General features: G+C 42.8%; 1 protein-coding gene across 1 annotated transcript in view; it reads right to left on the bottom strand.

Annotated features, from left to right (window-relative positions):
- The window catches only part of AMFR (autocrine motility factor receptor), a 487879-nt gene that overhangs the window by 170004 nt on the left and 294971 nt on the right, over positions 1-22904 (bottom strand). The window contains exon 10 of the mRNA XM_069215844.1: positions 8352-8455. Coding sequence (XP_069071945.1) covers positions 8352-8455 — 104 coding nt within the window. The remainder of the gene's footprint in view (positions 1-8351; positions 8456-22904) is intronic.

Below are 22904 nucleotides of genomic sequence, written 5' to 3'. Positions count from 1 at the left end.
TCTTTAAACACGTCATGTGTTGTCTTGCGCATGCCTTTAAGCCCTTTCAGGAACTGGGTGGTCCTTTGTGTGTTTGAGAGTGCTTCTACCAATAACTCCTCCTCTTCTTGCACTGAATGAAGGTCTACCTTGTGGAAATGAGCTGCCCTTCCATAGGAAAGTGCCCCTTTTTGACATGGTGACCCCCACTTTATGCTCGCTGATACCGATGTTATTGATTGGTAGTGCACTGGGAACCTGGTATCCAGGCCCCAGTGGCAGTGCTCTTTCCCCTAAAACAAGGCAAATGTTCAATTGTACCACAACTGTCAAAGACTTTAGCACCCTTGTAAGTTCCTGGCAAATGGTACCCTGTGAGGACAGAAAAGAAGAACTTCAGAGGGCGAGGCCCCAAGGAGAAACTAGTTCAATCCCAGGATCACTTGGGCACAGGTTAAGGAGTTAACCCGGAACAGAGGGAAAATTAGATATGCGATCAAAAACAATACCAATTGTAAGAAGTTACCTATGGGAACCGGAAAGAGTACTGATGACAGTCTCAAACCAGAGCATGGAGGCAGACGTCTGAACCTGATGACAGAAACAAAACAATCTAATAATGGAGTCGATGCCTATGCACATTACCAGTAAGAGGAAGAGTCGCCGAACCTCGCGACTCGAAGGACTTCTTCGAAGAAAAACATCTTGCACAGATCTGGGTCCAACACTAGATGGCAGGAGTATACACAGCATGTACATTTAGAGCCACACGTCTCAAACATAATGCTTTGTGAAAATGTGCACTGATGCCCGATTTGCAGACTGACAAATATCCAGGACAGGTACTCTGGGCACCAATCCAGTGGCTTTGGCCGTGGCGGAACAAGACTTCAATTCTTCTGGAAGCTGCTTCTTGGCCAAAGCTTAGCAGATCTTAACGCAGGAGACTGTCCACCTGGATAAAGCCCTCTTATGCAGAGCCTTGTCTGTCTTTACCCCAGCGAACTCCACAAAGAGCTGATCATCCACTCAATGGTATTTGGTACACTCAACTGAGCACTCTTTTGGAGTTAAAAAAATTAAGTCTCTCATCATCTTTTGAGGGGTGAAGTGGAACAAAGAACGCGGAAAGTGTGATGGACTGGCAGGCATGAAGTAATGTGACAGCCTTCGGTATAAAGGCCACTCTAGTCCTCAGTACCAGTTTCGCTGGGAAGAAGGTGGTGTAGGGCAGCTGGATTGACTGAGCGTGAAGCTCATGCAATGAGATGAAGATATCACAATGAGAAAGACTGTCTTCAGAGACAAGAGACTTCGAGGACAACAATGCAATGCATCAAAAGGGGTGCAAATATGAAACATTAGAACCAAATTAAAGTCCCATTGTGGTATCACAAAAGGTTTAGGAGGAAACATGTCGATTAATTCTTGGAAAGAAAACATCACAACAGGTGATCTGAACAAGGATGGTTGGTCCAGTAAATGGAAAAAGGCCATAAGAGCTGACAAATAACCTTTAACTATACCCATAACAAGTCCTTGATGTGCCAAAGATAAATTAAACAACTGGACGTCCAACATTTTGGCCTGCAACGGGTCTGTATTACAAGTGGCAATCAATTCTTCAGGAGAAATATTGAATGTAGTCAAATGCCGAAGCTCAATTTCCACGAAAGGTGGTGTAAATTGCACATGTGAGTCCTGATGCAAGACCTAACTTGTTGCTGTGACAGAAGATCCTCCAGAGTGCCAGTCTGATCTGAGGACAGATGCTCATGACAAGAAGTTCTAGTTAGTCTAGGCACCACAATCTCCTGGCCCAATCTGGAACAATTAGGATGACTTGGGTCTGGTTGTTCTTTATTTCCTTCAGAATGTGGGGCAGGAGCGGTAGCAATGGGAGGGCGTACAAGAGTCCATTGTTTCACGCTAGGTGGAATAAGTCTAAGAGAGTGTCTTCTGATGAACTCCAGCACACAGAGCAAATGTGTAGACAATGAGGGTTTTCTGAAGTGACAAAGATCAACCCATGGTTCTCCCCACTGCTGAAGATGCCTTGCACCACCCCCAAGTATAACTGCCATTCGTGATGCGCTAGGTGCTAACAATCAGGGAACTGTCCTGAAGATTCAACCAGATCGAGAGGCGCAATGCCTCCTGGAAAAGGGGCCCCATCCCCAAGTGCTGGTTGCAATAGTACATGGCAGCGGTGTTGCTTATGAAGCCCTGAACCAGCCTCCCCTTGATGGACGGCAGGAAGGCTTTCAATGCAAAGTGAATGGCATGACTCTCCAACAAGTGGATGTGGAGAGAGGTCTCTGCTGCAGACCACAACCTCTCCACCTCTCCCAGATGACCTCCCCAAAGCAGCAGTGATGCATCTATTATCACAGTCAGCGCTGGATCGGGATGGGAGAAGGGTCTGCTGCTGGTCCAACTGCTGGTCGTACTGCAGTTGAGCAATCACCACTGCAGATCTTTTGCAGACTCCTCTGAAACTTGGATGGAATCCGACAGATTCCCTTGGTGGCGGGATCACAGAGGCTTCAGATCTTACAGTAGAGCCTGTATAAGCCACCTGCACGGTCGCAAAGCAGGATGCAGGAGGACAATAGCTTAAGAAGCCTCAACAGCCACCCTCACTGAAACCCAGGACGAAGCTGAAATACCAGTATCATAGCTCATATGTCCTGGATTTCCTGATCCCAAGGAAAGGCCTGTTAACACACTGTATCCGGTATGGCCCCAATGAAAGGGAGCCTCTGAGAAGGGGTCATGTGTAACTTTTGTACATTGCTGGTAAACCCCAACAATGTCTGGAGATTCGCTGTCTGGAGATGGTCCACCACTGTTTGCAGCCAGGCCGTCTTCAACCGCTAGTCATCGAAATGGGGAAGACCAGTACACCTAACATCCAAAAGTATGCTGTGACCACCATCATCACCTTCATCAATACCAAAAGGGTACTGGTGAGGCAGAAAGGGAGCACAGCAAACTGAAAATGCTTGCAGCCCACCTTGAACAGCAAACCGCACCTGTGAGCCTGCAAGTCAGGAACACGGAAGTAAGTAATCTGAAAGACCAGTGTTACCATAGAGTCTGCTGAATATAGGGCAGATGGCTCATGACCCAGGGTGAGCATCATAAATTTGTCCTTCCGTCCGCCAGAGGAAATCAAGGGATCGGAGATCTAAAACAGCACAAAAGACAATCATTCAGTTTTCAACACTGGGAAACAGCAAGGGCAACATCCAGTTTCCATTTCTGAGACCAGGATACACTCTATGGATCCTTTCGCCAACAGAGCCTGTACTTCCTGGAGCAAAATAGACAAGTTCCCATCCAAAAGCTGCTTGGATGTGAAAGAGGCAGCCAGGAAAGGAACGGCAGGGCACAGCCCTATTAAACTATCAATACGATACACCTATCGGATGTTATGGCCCGCCACCCACGGAAGAAATAACAGATTCTACATCCACAGGGTGGTTGTGTCCACTAAGGGAAAACAAAGCAGCTCAGAGGCTGCTGTGGAGGAGGAGGGGACTGGAAGGTCCACTGTTCTGTGGACCTGGGCACTCTTTGAAAGATATCCTACCCCCAACAGTATTGGGGTGACTTTAGTTGGGGGTGATGGTCTTTGGCACTGCCCATATGCCAAACCCTTGGCAATGCCTTGAAAGGGAAGAACTGTTGGGAATACTGTATTGCTGCTGTTGGGAGACCCAGGGAGCATGCTATGGCTCTATGTTCTACAAAGTGCACTAGGGCAGAGTAAACTTTCTCGACAAATGGGTTAGACCCATCAAAAAGCATGTCCATAACTAACACATGGACATCATTTGAGAAGCATGTGGGCCTCATCCATACATGGCGCAGAAGCACAACACTAGTACCAACTCCTTTGCCTAAACAGTAAATCTTCTCAAGGCCTGACCGTACAACATATTTGCCTGTGGCCTGACTATCCTTAATGGTCTGCAACAAGTTGGTGCATAATTCCACTGGGACTGCTAGCAAGATCTATGGAAACCTGTCCCATAATGCATGGGAGTAACTACCAAGCCAATAGCTGGCCTTCACTGAGTGAAGGATGAAACTAGCTGAAGAGAATTTCCCTGAAAGCCTCAATTCTCTTTGAGTCCATATAAGGAGGGGTCTACTAGTAGAAGCATGAACTACTAAGCTCTCCTGAGTAGGATGATGCATCAAAAAGGCAGGGTCTATTTACAGGTGCACAGGAGCAAGATTTGGCCCAGGTGCCAATGAAGGTGTCAGGGCTTTGTTCAATGCCAGCAAGAACTCAGGCAAGGCCTGCCCAGACTGTACAAATTCAGAGAGGACATCTGGTTTTTACTTTAACAAATCGGAACTATAAGCCCAGGACTTCAGCTGCCCTTCTGATCACCACAGCAAATGAGGCTGTCATCTGTTAAAAGATCAGGAGGAGAACCCAGCCACGTGTCAGGGGAAGTGTTCAGTTCACTGGTCTCTTGTAGGTTCAAATAGAAATTATCATTTTGCAAAGAAAATAAATAGCCATTGTCTCTATTGTTGCCAAAGAATGGCTTGCTGGCTTTAGTCAAAATGCGATCCAAAAAGTTGTTAGAGCACTGGACAGTGGCTCCTAGGTAAAGGTGCTGTCTGTCTGAATCACAGTGAACAGGAACCGGTCACATCAGGACTGTTCTGGGACATGACCTCATCAAGGTTGGGACAAATTCGGCTCAGACAGGAATAGGACACTAGGATCAGTACCACTCTCCAGCTGCACCTTTGATATGGCGGGAACCGGAACATGGTACCAGAAATAGAGTGAGGTCATGGGGTTGGAGCTGATCCTGGAGTGGGTTTCAGAGGCACAGAAAGTGCAGAGGATGGCTCCCGCCAGTGGTAACCTAACTGGAGAACTCCAACCATCCTGAAAGCCAGAACTGGAACCAGTGGGAGCTGGCAGGGTGCCACAGATATACAACCTGGCCTCCTTGAAAGTCCAAATCTGTTACAATGTCACTGCCGATTCAGGGAGCATCAGGATTAGATGCAGAATTGGGGAACAGGAGCAGAATCAGTGGGCACCTTCATGTTTTGGAGACTTCTCAGAGGGAGCGGGACTAGAGCGGGATGAGCTCAGCTTACCATTCTTAACTTTATTTTTGGATTTTGACTGAGATCCCGAAGAAGACTAAGTGTAGCATGGTTTCTTCTATGACAGGTCACACCAGCAGACTCTCTCTAGAGTTCTAGCTCTGTTTCTGCACTTAGATAGACATCAACAAGCAGAGTCCTGTTTCACGCAAATGGTGGACTTCTTTCAGATGAAAGGCAACTTCTGATTGGAAGAGGCAATTATTTATCATGCACTGGGCCAGTTTGAAAAGCAGTCCCAATGCAAGTACAAGTTTCGTCCAAAACACAGTTACTAGTTTAATCAGATCAGAGTGCATCTTTCAAGGCTTTCTACAAGAGCCAAAACGTGACTGAGATGACCCTCAAGCCATGGTAATTGGCTTTTGATCAAATACTCTCTGCACCAAGGTTTCCTTATATGGGCAATCCACAGAACTTAAGGCTGACGAGATAGCTCAATTATGGTAACATGTTCTTTCAAACAGCATAAATGCGATAGGGATGGCCTGATAGCACTTTGGGTTGATCAAACCAACAGTGACTTTAACATGGAATGGGTTTACCACTGATAATAGAAGGCAAAAATTGATGGCTGACAGAGAAGCAGAATTACACATTCCCCATGCCACGATCCATCATGAAAGGGAGTGAGGTTAGACCGGGAGGTTAGAAAGGAGAGTGAAGAAGAACAGGAAGGTAAACTAGGATGCTGGATAAGGCTAATAAAGAAGGGGGAGAATAGGAAAGAGACAGGGGTGTGTAAGAGAGAAGTTGAGCAGCGGAGAGGGAAAGAGGTGATGGTGGGTAAGAGAGAGGATGGTTAGGGAGAGACTTAAGGGAGGGACAAAGGAAGAATAGCAGGAGGAAAATGGAAGGGGAGAGAGAGAGAGAGAGAGAGAGAGAGAGAGAGAGAGAGAGAGAGAGAGAGAGAGAGAGAGAGAGAGAGAGAGAGAGAGAGAGAGAGAGAGAGAGAGAGAGAGAGAGAGAGAGAGAGAGAGAGAGAGAGAGAGAGAGAAAGAAAAAGTGATGTCAGTCATATGGTGAAAAGTCATTCCTGTTGATGCCACAGAGGCAAGGGGTTCCAAAGACATGTCCCTGTTCTCCCTGCGTCTTTATTCAGGTGTGAAAAGCTCACACATTTTGAAGTCTTGGCTAGTCAATACTCAGAAGAGAGACAATATGGAGAACTAGGATTTTGGGAGCTGTACCTTGCATTGATGATTCAACATGTCATGGGGCTGTAGTGTATATATTGCCCTATATAATACAGAATGTGCCACCGCTAAATGTGTGCTAATACAATTTCTAGGGGGCTGGTCCCCATGCAAATGAGGGAATCATTTGTGTCCACACTGTATAAGAGACATGGGTGCAGAGGCAGTTCAAAGGTGTACTGACTGTGCACCCATAGACTTGGAGCACAGTTAGTGAACACCCTGAAGGTGTACATTGGAAGGAGGAAAAGGAGGTCCCAGGTACCCTGAAGGCAACCCCCCACTGCAGGCTGGTGTAGTCACTCACTTGACCTGACTGCATTGAGAACTTGTCCCTCATTTGTGTCCACACTGTATAAGAGACATGGGTGCAGAGGCAGTTCAAAGGTGTACTGACTGTGCACCCATAGACTTGGAGCACAGTTAGTGAACACCCTGAAGGTGTACATTGGAAGGAGGAAAAGGAGGTCCCAGGTACCCTGAAGGCAACCCCCCACTGCAGGCTGGTGTAGTCACTCACTTGACCTGACTGCATTGAGAACTTGTCCCTCCTTTGAAAGACAGAGCAGTTACCACTTGCACAGTGAAAAACAGAACAGCAGCTTGAAAAAGATGATTCACCTTTCGCTAACACACTGTTAGTGTATGCTTGATATCAGCCTGCACTGGTGCCAAAACAACTGCTGTGATGCTGTGTACTGTCCTAACTTGCCCTATACGTAAATGTGCACTTTTGCATGGAGTAGGACAGTGTGCCTTACCTATAATACAGCCCCCTAGGATTCTTATGAAACTTTTTGCTTGGTGTTGCAAAAGTAGATAATGAAGGGAGTCAGTACGAAACTTAGTAAGGACCCAACTATTGAACTGCAACATTGCATCAGACACTTCCCAATGTTAGGCTGCATAGGCACCTCGGGTATAAACAAATATTAACATACATAAACACCTTGGACTGAAGAATGTTCAGCAGTGTAGGTGCCAAGGAAATCTTCTAGATATTGACCTAACCAGAGACTGCTACTATGAAAAGATTACCTTAACTAGAAGCTCTCCTTCATTTACCCCTCAGAACAATGTATTCAACCCAACGAGGGTGAAGCTAGAGGTATCTGCACTTCACTTGAAATTTGTTCTGAAACCCATACCAAAGGGGATCCCAAAGTAGGTAAAACATTTTAGGATGCTCAGGTCCCGGGCACATCAATAAGACTGTGTGAGGTGATATAAATCAATCTGTGTTTGCAGTTCAGGCACACTTTACAGCAAGTGATCTTTAAAATACAGAACACCATCAGGGGTAGTCACTGGCTCCAGAAATAGGCACAGAAGGTTTTGAGCAAAAGGCTGTGTGATCAGAATACACCCAACCTCATGAAAGCATAAAAGGTGCTGAAATACGGAAGTCAGTGGTGCAGATGAGGCTGTTGAAGACCTTTTGTGCACCCGTGCTATCTTTTATGTGGAGTACAAATGGCAATCTGTTTTTTGGGTCTGTCAGTATAGACATCCCAAAAGTCAGGTTGTAAAGTGACTAAGCATAGGGGTAAGGCTTTCCAAGTCTAGTAAACAAGTAGCTTGTCATATGTCTGGTAAAAACATCTCGGAGTTTCCCTTTAAGTTATCAGAGCCCTCAGATGATCTCTCTAAAACTTGGTGTACAGGGTTTCACAGACCTAGATACTTCTTACATTAATATAATTCCCTAGCAAAGTCAGCTTCAGTAGAGTTCAAAATACTTGACAATATAAATCAATACATCTTCCCACTTTAAGGTCTTAATTACAGAGTTACCTTGTTGGCAACATCAGTGTGTAGAACAGGGAGAGGTAAAAAAAAAATATATATATAGGTTTACTGATAAATTCAGAACAAAGCTGTAATTTCACCATTATTTAAAATGAAATGAGACCAGGTACTGCACACTTGCTCTGGTATTTCTAATTTGACCACAAAGCTGCACCAAAAGAGTAATGTTCATTACAAATCAAGCAGACAAACTGGTTCAGAGAAAGCAATAACTCTTCTCACCATAGCATTAAGCTGAGAGTTGCTTGCTTGGGTAATGCCCAGGATGTTGGTGGTATGCATCACTTCCACTGAAAAGCTGGGAAGCCAACTGGCAATTCGAGATCCTAAAAGGGAAATGACAAAATATATGATTGGTTTTACTGAGCTGTGGAACACCCTAGAACAATCACACACCTTTCTATATGAGACATTATCTAAGGGCCTGATTTAGAGCTTCGCAGATGGAATACACAAATGTGACGGATATTCTGTCCGCCGTATTACAATCTCAATAGGATATAATGGGATTGTAATACGGCGGACAGGATATCTGTCACGTTTGTGACAGAGTATTCCCCTATGCCAAGTTCTAAAGTTTTAAAACTGAGTATTTTGAAAAATACCTACAGAACAAAATAAGTTTCTATGTGCGCAGCAGTGATATATGAATGGTCTACTACAAATTGATGTGGGTAACTATTCTTTATTTGTTCTCTGATGTTTTTTCATGACAGATTTAATTAAACTGAACTCAACATCATATCCGTGATAAAGAAGAAGATTTATCAGATTTAAACTTAGAAATTGCTAGAGTGTTCATGATTTAGCTGACAAAAGTGGGGTCCCCTTTGAAGTGTTGTGCTGTGCACTGGGGTAAATCGGCTATAATGAGTCCTCCCTGACCTTTTGGGCACAAATGGTTTTTAACGTTAAAAAAGTTGTATCATTCACGATGCCTACTCGTCAAAATGTGAATGTTGAGGCCAGCCTGTGCACTGTTCGGTAACTAATGTTGGTTTGTCTGTTCAGTCTCCAAGTACTGGGGAAATTATTAGAGGTGGGCCGGCCACTGAAAGTTTGAGTCAGGCTCAAGTCTGAAGCCTGCCACTGGTTCAGCCCGAGGTCTTGTTGGAGCCTCAAGCCCATAAAAAGTAGAGCATTCAAGTGACTCCTGCCTGCCAACCTACTTCTCCCCAGAATGTGGCATTATGGCCAGAGCTGCCGACTTTGGAACTGGAGAACCAGGTTTGAGTGCCAGCATCAACTCAGCGTACTGTGATTCTGGGCAAACTACCTACTCTCCCCATGCCTTTAAAAAAAGGAATGTTATCAGGTGTAAATGCAACTACAGCTCATGTAAAGCACTCCAATACTGCCAGGTCGAGTTTGTGCTGTATAAAAACTGCAGAAAAATGCACAAAGAGGTAAAAATAAATCATTTACATTAAATGGAAATACAAATTAAGTGGCTGATTTGTAAAAAATGAAACCAGAAAACCTGGATAAATTGCTTAATAAAGCACTTTCAAATATGAGAGTTCAGATTACTAGTTATACAAAACCTAGTGTGTTTGATTTAGCAGACTCCAATATTGCTCTATAATAATCAGGTGCAGGGTTCACATGACAACTATTGTGTCTTTAAGGTTCGTGCTTAAAAACCATCACTTTTGTTAAGTATTTCTCAGTGCAGTGCTACAATGTGACATATTAATGTCAAAGCTTCCATATGTCCAAAGACTTTTTTGAACTTTGAAGAGGCGATGCCCTATTTTACGTGATGTTTGGTTTATGATTTACATAGAACACATTTCAAGGGCTCGTCTCATGAACGGGCTCCAAGATCCAAGCTATAACCTTGGCTTGGCTCTCCCTGTTATTTTGCAACCTTCCCTGCCTCTAGACAATAGCCAATTAATAGTGAGAACTTCGTACAATATCTGGGCAGTTTAACGTTTGTAATATACTAATGGACATACAGGTCAACGTATAATCAAACAAGTGTATGTCTATGTAGACTTAATCTAAGAGCAGAAGAAGATCTATTTCTCTTTTATGTGCACAACAGACTAAGAACCATATCTATATCAAGTTCTCTTATTCATGCAAGGATTTACCCTGAACAAACAGATTTAAGAGATAAGGCAAGGGCTACAACACATACCAACCATATTAAGAAAATCAAATACTACTACTGAAGAAAAATGAAGGTAAATGATCTAGGTCTATTTCTGTGTATTGGATGAAATCTTAACTGCAATTTTATAGCTAGAAAAGGACACGCACCTATGATGTAACAGATGTAACTGTAGGGAAAGCTTTACTTAATAAGTATGCTAGGGGCTTATAGACTGGATCATATTAATTTCAATAGGGAATGAGAGAATGATTGCTAAAGAAAAACCTCTGGCAAATGTTAGGTTAATTTTGGTATAATGAAAGATGTCAAGAATGGAAATGTATAATCTGACAAGGGAAAGTAATTAGTATGTTTGATTTATACTTTTTGCAAAAATTGATGTGTTAACGAACAGCCATGAGACAACTGAGACCTACTCTGACATTCTTTTCTTGGTAGGTGAAGTTTTTGAGAAGTTTTGGTATACTTGTATGGTCCTCAATGAAATATGTATAACATAAAAATTATATACATATATTAAGTCTAGTGGAAAATATTTCAAATGTGCAATTCTGTTTATAGTGTATATATTGTTTGCATGGTACATATAAGAATATGGCCTTGTGTTTCTGAAAAATAAACAAATATAAATTAAAGTTTGAAATACACTAATAATTTATTCTCTGATTTAAAACTCTTTGTTTAACTGGGCATCCTCTACAGAAGAGAAGTTTGTAAAGAGCTTATTTTATTATTTAAGGTGCAGTGCAGTAGATTATATATATGGAAAATGTCACTTACCCAGTAGACATCTGTTCGTGGCATGTAGTGCTGCAGATTCACATGCTTTGCATAAGTCCACCATATAGTGTTGAGCTTGGAGTGTTACAAGGTTGTTTTTCTTTGAAGAAGCTTTTTCGAGTCACGTGATCGTGACTCCTCTTCGCGGTGACAGTGCGCTTGGGCATCGAGTCCTTTGTTAGATTGTTTTCCCAGATTAAACTTTGCCGCCACTTCGCCACCATTAGCCACCAGCCTGCAAGTGGACTCCGTGCCCCAGAAACCCGTGAAGCCAGGGGGCGGGGCCAGCAATCCCGGCACCCTCAAAGCGCCTCAGGAGCTCCCGTGTCGCGGGATTAAACTTTGACGCCACATCGCCGCCACCAGCCTGCAAGGGGACTCCATGCACCAGAAACCTGTGAAGCCAGGGGGCGGGGCCAGCAATCCCGGCACGCTCAAAGCACCTCAGGAGCTCAAGCGTCGTGGGATTGAACTTTGCCACCACTTCGCCGCCATCAGCCACCAGCCTGCAAGGGGACTCTGTGCCCCAGAAACCTGTGAAGCCAGGGGGGTGGCCAGCAATCCCGGTGCACTCAAAGTGCCTCAGGAGCTCCCGCGTCACGGGACACGCCCGGGCAAAGCCTGGGCCAAGGGCAGACCAGTCCTTCGCCCGTCAATGACCAGCAGAAGCTGGGTCGGGCCACCCCCCTGAAATTTGCTATTTGGAGAGTTGAGAGCTAAATAGCTGAATAGCAGGAGCAGGACAAGCTTTAAAAAGTTCCAGGTAAAAGTAAGTGTGACAAGGTCAGTGTTCGGCAGATTCAGGTCATCAGTGTCACTGTGTCCCTTTTTGTTTGATTAGTATTTTGGAGGCCCGCCTTTTATCTAGATATAGGAGGTTTTGCCCCACTTTATCTTTATCTTACCTGATTTTGGTTTCTTAGGGTGCATGGACCATTATTTTAAATGGGTTAAAGGAAAATAAGAATGGCGAAGGGGGAGGGTGCCCAGGGCCCTCAAACCCAACCATCCATTTCTAGTTATTTGTCATCTGTTATTGGGGCCATAGAAACTGAACTAGTGCGGGTTGAAGAAAAAATTGGGGCAGTCCACAAGTCCACCCAAAGACGACCTCTTGAGCCCACTGTTCTTGTTAAGTCTAATCAAGGGGTACAGGGTCTTTTGTTAGCTACTATTACCAATACCCTTCAGCCTGGCACTGAAGTTCCCTGTATGCAAGCCCTAAGTGTATACAAAGATCTCAAAACCGACTGTCCTTCTGCGGCTCCCCCATCATTGAAAAAGAGAAAAGCGGGAGGCCGTTCTAAAAATACCAAAGACGATCTAGGGGCTAGGAGGAAATCTCATTCACTTCTGAAAGTCTCTGGTTGCTTCCGATATGCCATCGGATATCCCCATAACCGATAATGGAGAGAAGGAAGTTCTACGGGATGATATTACATATACAACTGATTCTATACTTAAACCATTTTGTGCAGCCTTGGATGAGAAACTTGTTACCCTGATAACTAAAAAACGATATCATCTTCATTCTAAAATGATTAGAATGATTTCTCAATCAGTTTTAAGACCCATTAATATGGATAACCCTTATATGGAGGAGGCTGTGCAGGAAAGGAGAGAAGTCCCACACAATCTCCTTCCAAATGACCAGGTTTCACTTCTGGCTCAACCATTAACCGGACATAGACCCTCACTTGCGAAGCTTATGGAGCTCAGTCCTTCTCTGGAGTCTGGAAAGGGATTTCCCTCAGGTCTTTCATCTGCTCCTCATTATAATTCTATTTCCATCAGAGAAGAGCCATTGCAACTCCTACCTGACTGTATGCCATATGTCTTGGTTTTAGCAGATGTGCCCCCCCCCTTAGACTCTTGTCATAATGAAGACACCCAGGCACTAATGAGGAAATGTGCTCATGGGTTAAGGTCCAAATCTAGACATCAAGGAGACTTGAATGATCGGATTCTTATGGCGTATAGAGTAAATTGGATTGGTCCCTCAAGAAAAGCATATGAGGGTGATTGCATTGTGATTAATTTTGCTAATCCTTGCTTAGTAAAATGTCTGTTGGCTGACTTGTTTTATTGAGCTAGAAAGGAAGAAGGGATTCACATCCATCCACTCAGTTATTTTTATGATCCATCCCTCCCACGTGTTAGTCCTAAAATAGCACAACGCTACTGCAATTCAGGGTCGGCCAAAACTCAACCGCGGTCAAATAACTCTTTTTTTAGTTGGCAACAGATTCCGATCCCTTTAGATGAGAATGATTGACATGTGGAAAAGGGTGTAGGGGGCGTCTTGGAGGGATCTGAGGAGGGTATTGGGCTTGATATTACTCCACCACAGTACGGGCTTGATGAGATAGATATTGTCCCTTATGCCCTGTTAACGGCTAGTTCCGGTGAGGAAATGGTGGTAGGGGGTGGGACCAAATCGCTTACTTTACTTTGCTGGAATATAGCGGGCCTCTGATCAAAGGAAAAAAATTAAAGTGGTTAGAATTTATATCTACATATGATGTAATTTGCTTGCAGGATACCTGGTCACTGGACCCCTTTTATTTGGATGGTTATTACTTTGTTCATCAACCAGCAATCCCCTCCCTAGTGGGAAGGGCAAGTGGGGGCCTTTTGGTTCTCGTCTCTTTACAATTCCTCAAAATGGAGGCATCTTTAATCTAGTCTTCACCATACTTTATGGTTGTTTCATTGCTGACTGAGGGAAGTAAGGGTATATTGCTAAGAAATTTTTATAACAACATCCCACGTGAGTGTCTGAAGGGAAGTTTTGAGGAGATAATAGATTTTTGGGACTATTGTGATAAGCTCCAGGACAATTAGTTTATTATTATATGGGCGGGAGATTTTAATATGCCTTTATGTAATCCGGAAGCCTTGAGGTGTTGAACCCTCATAGAGGTTAGAGAGACGTCAAATTATTTTATTTACACAAAACAAGGTGAAGTTTTAAATTCCTTTATTTATAAATTTGATCTTGTATACGCAAGGGAAAAGGCTCCCACATACATTCAAATAATACCTACATTTACGGGGAATTTTAAAGGGAGTATTGTCGATTATATCCTTATTAGCTCCCTTGACTGATTTAATACTTGATTTTAAGAGGATATTGCATTGTGCCAGCGATCATAATCCTCTATGTATCAAACTTGCGTGTAACTCAAAATCAGCACCTATTAATAGAGAATTGAGAAGGAATTTTGTTTTAAACAAAAATTGTGGTCTACGCATGAAATGGGAAAAGGTTGATCCCAAAATTTTCAATCAGAAAATCATTGAACAAAAACTGGATTCCATTAATATGTGCCTGTCACAACATCAACCTCATGATCGATTAATATCAGAATATGAGCACTTAAGCTATGCTATTTCAGAGGCTCTGGTGATTGTCAGAACCTCCCGGGGCCCAGTAGGTTGCCGATGGTTTAACTCATCCTGTACAAATGCCCATAGAGATCTAAAAATAGCCCTCAGATCTATCCTTTTTTCTCGGGATTTAGTTAGAAAGGCAAGGGGCAATTATAAGGCAGTTTTGATAGAGAGGAAAAATGAAATTAGAAACAGACCATGGGAGGAGCTTTTGTTAGCCACCGAACTGAAGGATACTACACAATTTTGGTAAACCATCCTTATTTCATGGACCAGGATAATAAAGAGGATGATTGTTTGATACCCGAAGTGGTTTGGGTGGATCATTTTACGAGGGTTTTTCAACTTGATAGTGACAATTCTTCAGAGGGGGACGAAAGCAGTAACAAGAGACCTGACGAATCTACCTCAAATATAATAGACTTGCCTTTTGAGTTACATGAGGTCATTACAGCAATTAATCGATTGAGACCTGGGAAAGCACCTGGCCCGGACGGGGTCCCTGTTGACCTTTTTAAGTCTATGCTGGATCTCTGGGGTCCTCTAATTACAAATGTACTGAGAAGTGCAGTAAGGAGTAACATCCCCTCCTCCTGGAAATTGGCCATTATTATCCCAATTTTTAAAAAGGGTAACAGGCAAGACCCAACCTGTTATAGGCCAATTTCTCTTATAGATTCCACTGCTAAGATATTGGGCAGTGTGATTTTGACCCAGCTGGAAGAATGGGCAGCGGAGGCAAAGATCCTCTCCCCAATTCAATATGGTTTTAGACCTGGTTTAGGCAAAGTGGAACAAGCATTAAACCTGCACCTCGACATCAGCAAATATGTTATTGCCAGAAAAGAATCTATCCATTTGGCGTTTTTTGATTTATCAAGTGCCTTCGACTTGGTAAACAGAGCGAAGCTCTGGCTAATTATGGAATCCCTGGGGGTTGACCGGAATCTTCTAGAGTTAATTAAACAATTATATAATGATCTAACGGTTACAGTGCAGTACGGTTTGCATGGTGAGAGATCTTCCTCTTTTCCCTCCAGGAGAGGTGTTAGACAGGGCTGTATTTTGGCACCCTTTGTATTCTTGCTATATATTAATGGACGCTACGATTTCTTTTAGTAAAAAACGGAAAGGATTTCCCTAGAATGGGATTGAGACAGCTTCCTGTCCTTTTGTATGCGGATGATACGGTTTTAATCGCCTGTACAGCTAACGGCCTTCAAAGTCTATTGGATCTCCTTTTAATTTTTATGCAAGATCTATACCTGAAAGTAAATTTTACGAAAACATTTGCCATGACTGTTGGTCCCCGAAACACTAGATCTAAACAATTTACCATGGGAGGAAATATTATAAACAAAGTCAAAGACTTTTGTTATTTAGGCTTGCATGCAAGTTCCTCCATGTTATGGAACTCACACCTCACTATTAAGGCCCATCAAATGGTGAGCAATTCAGAAGCAATATTTAGCTTTGCTCGCAAATTAGGCCATAGACCAGTTCACCAGATTGTTAGGCTTTATAGTGCAAAATGCGTATCAACAACTATCTATGGGGACGGGTCTGTGGGGCCAGACTAAAGTAGATTCCCTGCAACTTATAGAGAACAAATTTGTTCATAGATTATTGCTGGTACCAAAGGATGTAGCAAATATTATTTGTTATGAAGAACTGAGATTACGGCACATTGAAGATTTCATTGGTGTCGCTCCTCTTTTATTGTGGTTAAAATCTTGGTCTAATCCTGCTGCTAGTCTGGTACAAGATTGCATAACCGACTGCATTCAACTAGACAATTTTAATAGAATCCCATGGTTTACCTATCTGCAAACTTCATTTCAGAATATAGGCATGGAGAGCATGTTCACTCATCCAGAGTCCCTACCTTTAAATGCTAAGGTATTGGTTAAAATACAATATTTTGAGTATATTATGAATTTTATATTACAGGGGGCTCTGAATCTGAAAACATTTTGATCCCTATGTTCAGATCTCAACTACGTTTTTGATGGAACCTTACTTAAACTGGTTCCCGAGCTCCTCATCATACTCCCTTCTTGTCTTATTCAGATTAAATTTGATACACTTTAGAGTGGCCTTTCCAAAGCAAAGCACTTGGCAAAAAGTGCTTCCAATTGTCCTTGCGATACTATTTCTAAGCAAAGCACGTGTCACTTCCTTTTATTCTGTTCACTTTATTTGGCTCCTAGATGTACTTTTATATTGCCTTTTTTACGGAAACTATGTATTCTCTCCTATAAAGACGCATTGATGTATGCTCAAAAACTGCCATTAATTCAAATCTGCTAATTTTTTTATTTTTTTTTAGATCAGTCTTTGAAATTAGGAAACTATATGAACTGGTGGAAGCAGATGTTTATTAATCAAAGATGTAATTGTATGAGATTTTATTTTGACCATGATTTTGCTACTGTATTTTAGGTATTATTATGGGAATTTTGTTATACCTACTTGCAAGTAGTTTTTTGTATTCTGGAAGTGTGATACGTGCTTGCCGAATATTGCTTTATATTTAATGTAACTGCGTTTTAAACCTTTTGTACTTTTATGGCATTTTGCTGAATAAAGAAATTTGACTGACTGACTGTTTTCCCGCAGGAGGGTGAAGTAAGGAGTGAAGAATCGTATGTATGTATATATATATATATTTATATATATATATATATATATATATATGGAAAATGTCACTTGCCCAGTGTACATCTGTTCGTTGACATCTAGTGTTGGGCTCGGAGTGTTACAAGTTGTTTTTTTCCGAAGAATTCTTTTAGAGTCATGGGATCGAGTGACTCCTCCTCTTCGGTTCCATTGCGCATGGGCATCGACTCCATTGTTAGATTGTTTTCCCCCAGAGGGTAAAGGAAGGAGTTATAGAGTATATAGGTATAAAGTAGGAGATGTCCATTCAAATGTAAATGCATATACAAATTGTGTTAACTTAAACAACTACAGGCTTCCGGGGAGGAGGGAGGGTGCATGTGAATCTGCAGCAGAACATGCCACGAACAGATGTACACTGGGTAAGTGACATTTTCCATTCGATGGCATGTGTAGCTGCAGATGTACATGCTTTGCATAGACTGAAAAGCAGTCCGCTCCTAAAGTAAGCAGTGGCTAGCCTGTAGGAGTTGGAATAGCTTGAAATAGTATTTTAAGCACTGGTTGACCAACATTTGCTTGCTGGCGAGATTTACTAGTGTTTAGTAAATGTGTGCGGCTTGGACCATGTGGCTGCTTCGCATATGTCTGCCATTGGTATATTTCCTAAGAATGCTATTGAAGCTCCTTTTTTCTAGTAGAATGTGTTTTAAGAGTTACTAATAGCTCTCTTTTAGCTTTAAGATACCAATTTTGAATACACTTTACTATCCATCTAGCTAATCCCTGTTTTGAAACAGGGATACCCTTATGAGGTTGCTGAAAAGCCACAAAAAGTTGTTTAGATTTTCTGAAATCTTTTGTTCTATCTATATAATACATGAGAGCTCTTTTGATATCAAGAGTGTGAAAAGCTCTTTCAGCAACTAAATCTGGCTGTGGAGAGAAGACTGGCAATTCCACTGACTGATTAATGTGAAATGGTGAAACTACTTTGGGTAAGAATTTTGGGTTAATCCCAAGTACTATTTTATTTTTGTGAATTTGGAAGAAAGGTTCTTCTAAAATGAATGCCTGAATTTCACTAACTCTCCTTAAAGAAGTCACTGCTACCAGGAAAGCACCCGTTCATGAGAGAAATTGAAGAGTGTAAGAATGCATGGATTCAGATGGTGGACTCATAAGCCTTGTGAGTATGATGTTAAGATTCCAGGCAGGAGCTGGTGGAGCTCTTTAGGTGGAATAACTCTTTTAAGGCCTTCCATAAAAGTTTTTATGACAGTAATTCTAAACAGAGAAGCATGTTGTTTGGTTTGGAGGTAAGCTGAAATTGCTGTTAAATGAATTTTAATAGATGAGTATGCAATATTTGTGTTTTGTAAGTGAAGTAAATAACAGACAATATCCTGTACTGATGCTTTAAGTGGATCAATCTTTTTGGGTTGACAATAATACACAAAACATTTACATTTAGCTGTATAGCTTTGTCTGGTTGCAGGTTTGTGTGCTTCCTTTAAAATGTTCATACATTCTGCTGGAAGCTGTAAATATGCAAACTCTGACTTCAGGAGCCAAATCGGTAGGTTGAGCATACTGGGATTGGGATGTCTTATTTGACCTTTGTTTTGAGACAATAGGTCTGGTCTGTTTTGGAGATTGTGATGTGGTACTACAGATAGATCCAACAGTGTTGTGTACCAGTGCTGACGTGCCCACGTCAGCATTGGTGAGGAAGGTGTGATGAATCTTTTTGACCAGAAATGGAATTAGTGGGAGAGGGGGAAAAGCATAAGCAAATATCCCTGACCAATCGATCCATCAAGCATTGCCCTTGGATTGAGGGTGTGGGTACCAGGATGCAAAGTTTTGGCATTTTTTGCGTTTTTGCTTGTTGCGAAGAGGGCTATATGTCTGGTTTTCCCTACATGCGAAAGTATTGTTGAATCACTTGTGGGTGAACCTCCCATTCGTGTGTTTGTTGCTGTGTACTGCTTAAGAGATCCATTAGTTGGTTGAGTATCCCTGGGATATACTCTGCTAGTAGTTGAATGCGATTGCGAATTGCCCATTTCCAAATGATCTGTGCTAGAAGGGACAATTGAGATGAGTGTGTCACCTCCTTGTTTTTGCAGGTAATTCACTGTTGTAATGTTGCCTGTCCGTATCAACACTGTTTTGTGTGTGATGTGTGGCTGTAATGCTTGAGTGCTAGGAACACTGCTAGCAATTCCAAATAATTTATGTGGTAACTGAGTTCCATTCTTCCTGTATAGTAAGATTGTTGAGATGGGCTCCCCAACCTGTCATTGATGCATCAGTGCTGATTATGGTCTGTGGCACAGGGTCCAGAAATGGCCTCCCTTTTAATATGATGTGATTTCACCATTGCAGAGAATTGGAAGTCTGGCAGTCCAACAACACTAGATTGTGAAGTTGACTCTGTGCTTGAGACCATTGTAGGGCCTCATGTTTAGAAGTGCATTGGGTACTATTGCTATGCACAATGCCATCATTCCCAACACTTTCATGATAAACCTTACTGTGTAAGTTTGATTGTATTGTAGCTGAGATATGAGATTGTGGAAAGCTTGAATTCTCTGTGGGTTTGGGTACACTAATAATGATGAGTGTTCAGAATTGCTCCCAGATATGGTTGTATTTGTGCTGGTTGCAGATCAGATTTTTGGTAATTGATTGTGAACCCTAGCCTGTGTAGGGTATCAATTGTGTATTGTGTGTTGTGTGTTCTGTTGACAGGTTTGAATTGTGCTGGCTTTTATTAGCCAGTCTTCCAGATAGGGAAAGACATGTATACGCTGCCTTCTGAGGTATGCTGCAACCACTGCGAGGCATTTGGTGAATACCCTTGGTGCTGTTGTTACTCCAAAGGTTAGTACTTAGAACTGTTAGTGCCTGCCTTGCTATCACAAATCTTAGGTATTTGCAATGTGCTGGATGTATGGGATTGTGGAAGTAAGCAACTTTTAGATCTAATGCTGTCATGTAGTCTTGTTTTTGTAGCAGGGGAATGACGACCTGAAGAGTGACTATGTGGAAATGCTCTGACAAGATGTAATGATTGAGGGGTCTGAGGTCCAGGATCAGTCTCCGAGTACCATCCTTTTTTGGTATGAGGAAGTACAGAGAACATACTCCTGCTCCTTGTTGAGGTACAGGTACTATTTCTATTGCACCTTTGAGTAGAAGTGATTGTACTTCTTATTTTAACAAATTGAGGTGTTCTAGAGAAAGCCTGTGCAAGCAAGGGGGACTGTTTGGTGGAGTAGAGGGGAATTCTAGGCAATAACCATTTTGGATAATTGACACCACACATTGACCTGATGTAATATTGTGCCATTGTTGATAGAAATTTTCCAGTCTTCCTCTCACAGGAGATGTATACTGTGTGGGGATGTGCAGAAAGTCACTGTTTAGTTGAAGTGGAGGCACCTCTTGTTGTGGTGGATTTACCTCTACCTCTGAAGATGTTCCCTTTGTAACATCCTCTGAAAGACCATCTGAGTAATATTGTTGTCCCTGCTTTTGTTAGGATGTAGAGAGCTCTAATGTTGATGGTTTAAAACCACCTCTGAACTGGGGCTTACGAAAAGTATCCCGAGCAGGTGTATTATAAAGGGCACCCATAGCCGCAGCTGCCTCAGAGTCTTTTTTCAAATTTTCTATGGTGATATCCACCTCTGGGCCAAATAAGTGCTGTTTGTCAAAAGGCATATTGAGTACTGCCAGTTGTATCTCAGGTTTGAATCTTGAAGTTCGCAACCATGCATGCCTTTTCATGACCACGCTAGTGTTAATACCCATTGCTATGCTGTCTGCTGCATCCAGGGCGGATCTAATTTGGTTGTTGGAGATAGCCTGGCCCTCTGTAACTATCTGCTGTGCCTTTTTTTGGTGTTCGGGTGGAAGGTATTGTAAGAACTCCTCCATCTCATCCCAATGAGCTCTATCATATCTAGCTCAAAAAGCCTGAGAGTTGGCAATTCTTCAGTGATCAGCAGCTTGAGTTGCCACTCTCTTCCCTGCTGCATCAAACTTGCTGCTTTCTTTATCTGGGGAGGAGCAGCCCTGGTGAACTTACTATTTGCCATTTTCCTTGCTGCACTAACAACAATAGAGTCAGGTGGCAATTGTTGTGTGATATAGAGTGGATCTGAATATGCAGCTTTGTATTTTTTGTACACCCTTGGTGTAATAACCGTAGCCTTCACTGGCTCCTATAAAAATGTAATATGTATGTTGAAGCATGCTTGGGAGCTTTGGTAGGCATTGATACTCCTTGTGCATAGAGGATAGTGTGTTAAATAAAACATCATACTCTATGGGATCTGAATGCAACTGCACATTGTGATATGCACCTGCCCTAGCAATGACCTGATTATAGGTAGTGGTGTCTTCAGGTGGAGATGGCCTAGCGGGTATAAATCAGGATCACTGGATGGAATAGGGTCTGGGTCATATAAATCCCATGGGTCTACATTGTAGGGAGTGTCACCCAACTCATCTCCATGTGAAGAAACAGGGGATTGTGGAGAAATTGTGTTGGTGAAGATAGTGGTGGAGTATCAGGTGGTGGAGAAGCAGGAAGCAAAGGAGAATGTGGTGGTGAAGGCGAATGTAATGCCTTTGGGTTCTCCTTGTGCTTGAATATTTTTGCAGGTGGAGGCCCAGCTTCTAAAGTCTCTTGGAAAGTTAATTTCCTATTAGTTGTAGAAGGAGAAGAAGCAATAATCCTTCCAGTATTTTTATGGATTTGGATTTTGCGCTGCTTAGCGTCTATTACTTCAAGAATGGGCCTTATTTCTGAAGACTCCTCTGTAGTTGGAGCATATTTCCCTCCCACAGGTTTTAGCTCCGAAAGTTTGGTGACCGAACGTTTTAATCGGGCCAAGAATGTCAGTCTCTGAAACAGATGGTAGTTATTTCAGCTCCAAAATGGATAATGGGTGTTTCGGCTCCGAGGTGGAAGTCTCCACTTTTCGACTCGATCCCGAAACAGATGTAGAACACTGTTCGGTCAATGCCAAATGCACTTTGGTCTTTCTCTGTGCCGAACCCGAGGGTTGGTCATCGGAATGTATTTTTCAGGTTGACCATGGGCGGCAAGCAGTGGTGGACCCAAGACCAGTGGCGATTACTTTTTAGATGGTTTTTGGTGATGGGAAGGGGCTGATGTACTCACGTACTGCACCGCTGGAATCGATTGGCTGTCCCCATCAGAGTCTCGGTCGGAATCAGAATCTGCGATGGAAACTGCAGTCTGAGCTTGTTCCTCTCCGAAAATGTCAGACGTTTGTTCCGACGACTTGGATGACATCTCTAACAGACACGCTCTTTGATCCGGCAGAGTTTTCTTGGAACAGAAGGTTCGACACGCTTCACAGCTTTCCTTCTTGTGATCGGGAGAGAGGCAGAGGTTGCACATCAAGTGTTGGTCAGTGTATGGAAACTTGGCGTGACGCCGAGGGCAAAAGCCAAACGGAGTCCGATCCATCAGCCTGACATCATTCGACAACCACGAGTCGAAGCAAGCCAGAGAAGGGCGCGGTCGCCCAAAAGGGCGTTTAATCGACCCCGACGACACAACTGTATCGAATATAAGACGTTTTGAGAAAGAAGACTGTACTGAACGGAGATCTACCGGAGCGAGAGGAAACTTGTCCGGACCTGACGGCGCAAAGAAAACAATTTAACAAAGAACTCAATGCTCATGCGCACTATCACCAAGAGGAGGAGTCACTCGATCTTGTGACTCGAAAAAGCTTCTTCAAAGAAAAACAACTTGTAACAGTCTGAGCACCTTGTAACACCACCAACACTGAATCTGATCACCTTAAATGGCT

This window comes from Pleurodeles waltl, chromosome 12 (genome assembly GCF_031143425.1).
Source record: "Pleurodeles waltl isolate 20211129_DDA chromosome 12, aPleWal1.hap1.20221129, whole genome shotgun sequence".
Lineage (NCBI taxonomy): Eukaryota > Metazoa > Chordata > Amphibia > Caudata > Salamandridae > Pleurodeles > Pleurodeles waltl.
The sequence above is the reverse complement of the archived record's forward strand: the minus strand, read 5'-3'. Positions and strand labels throughout refer to the sequence as shown.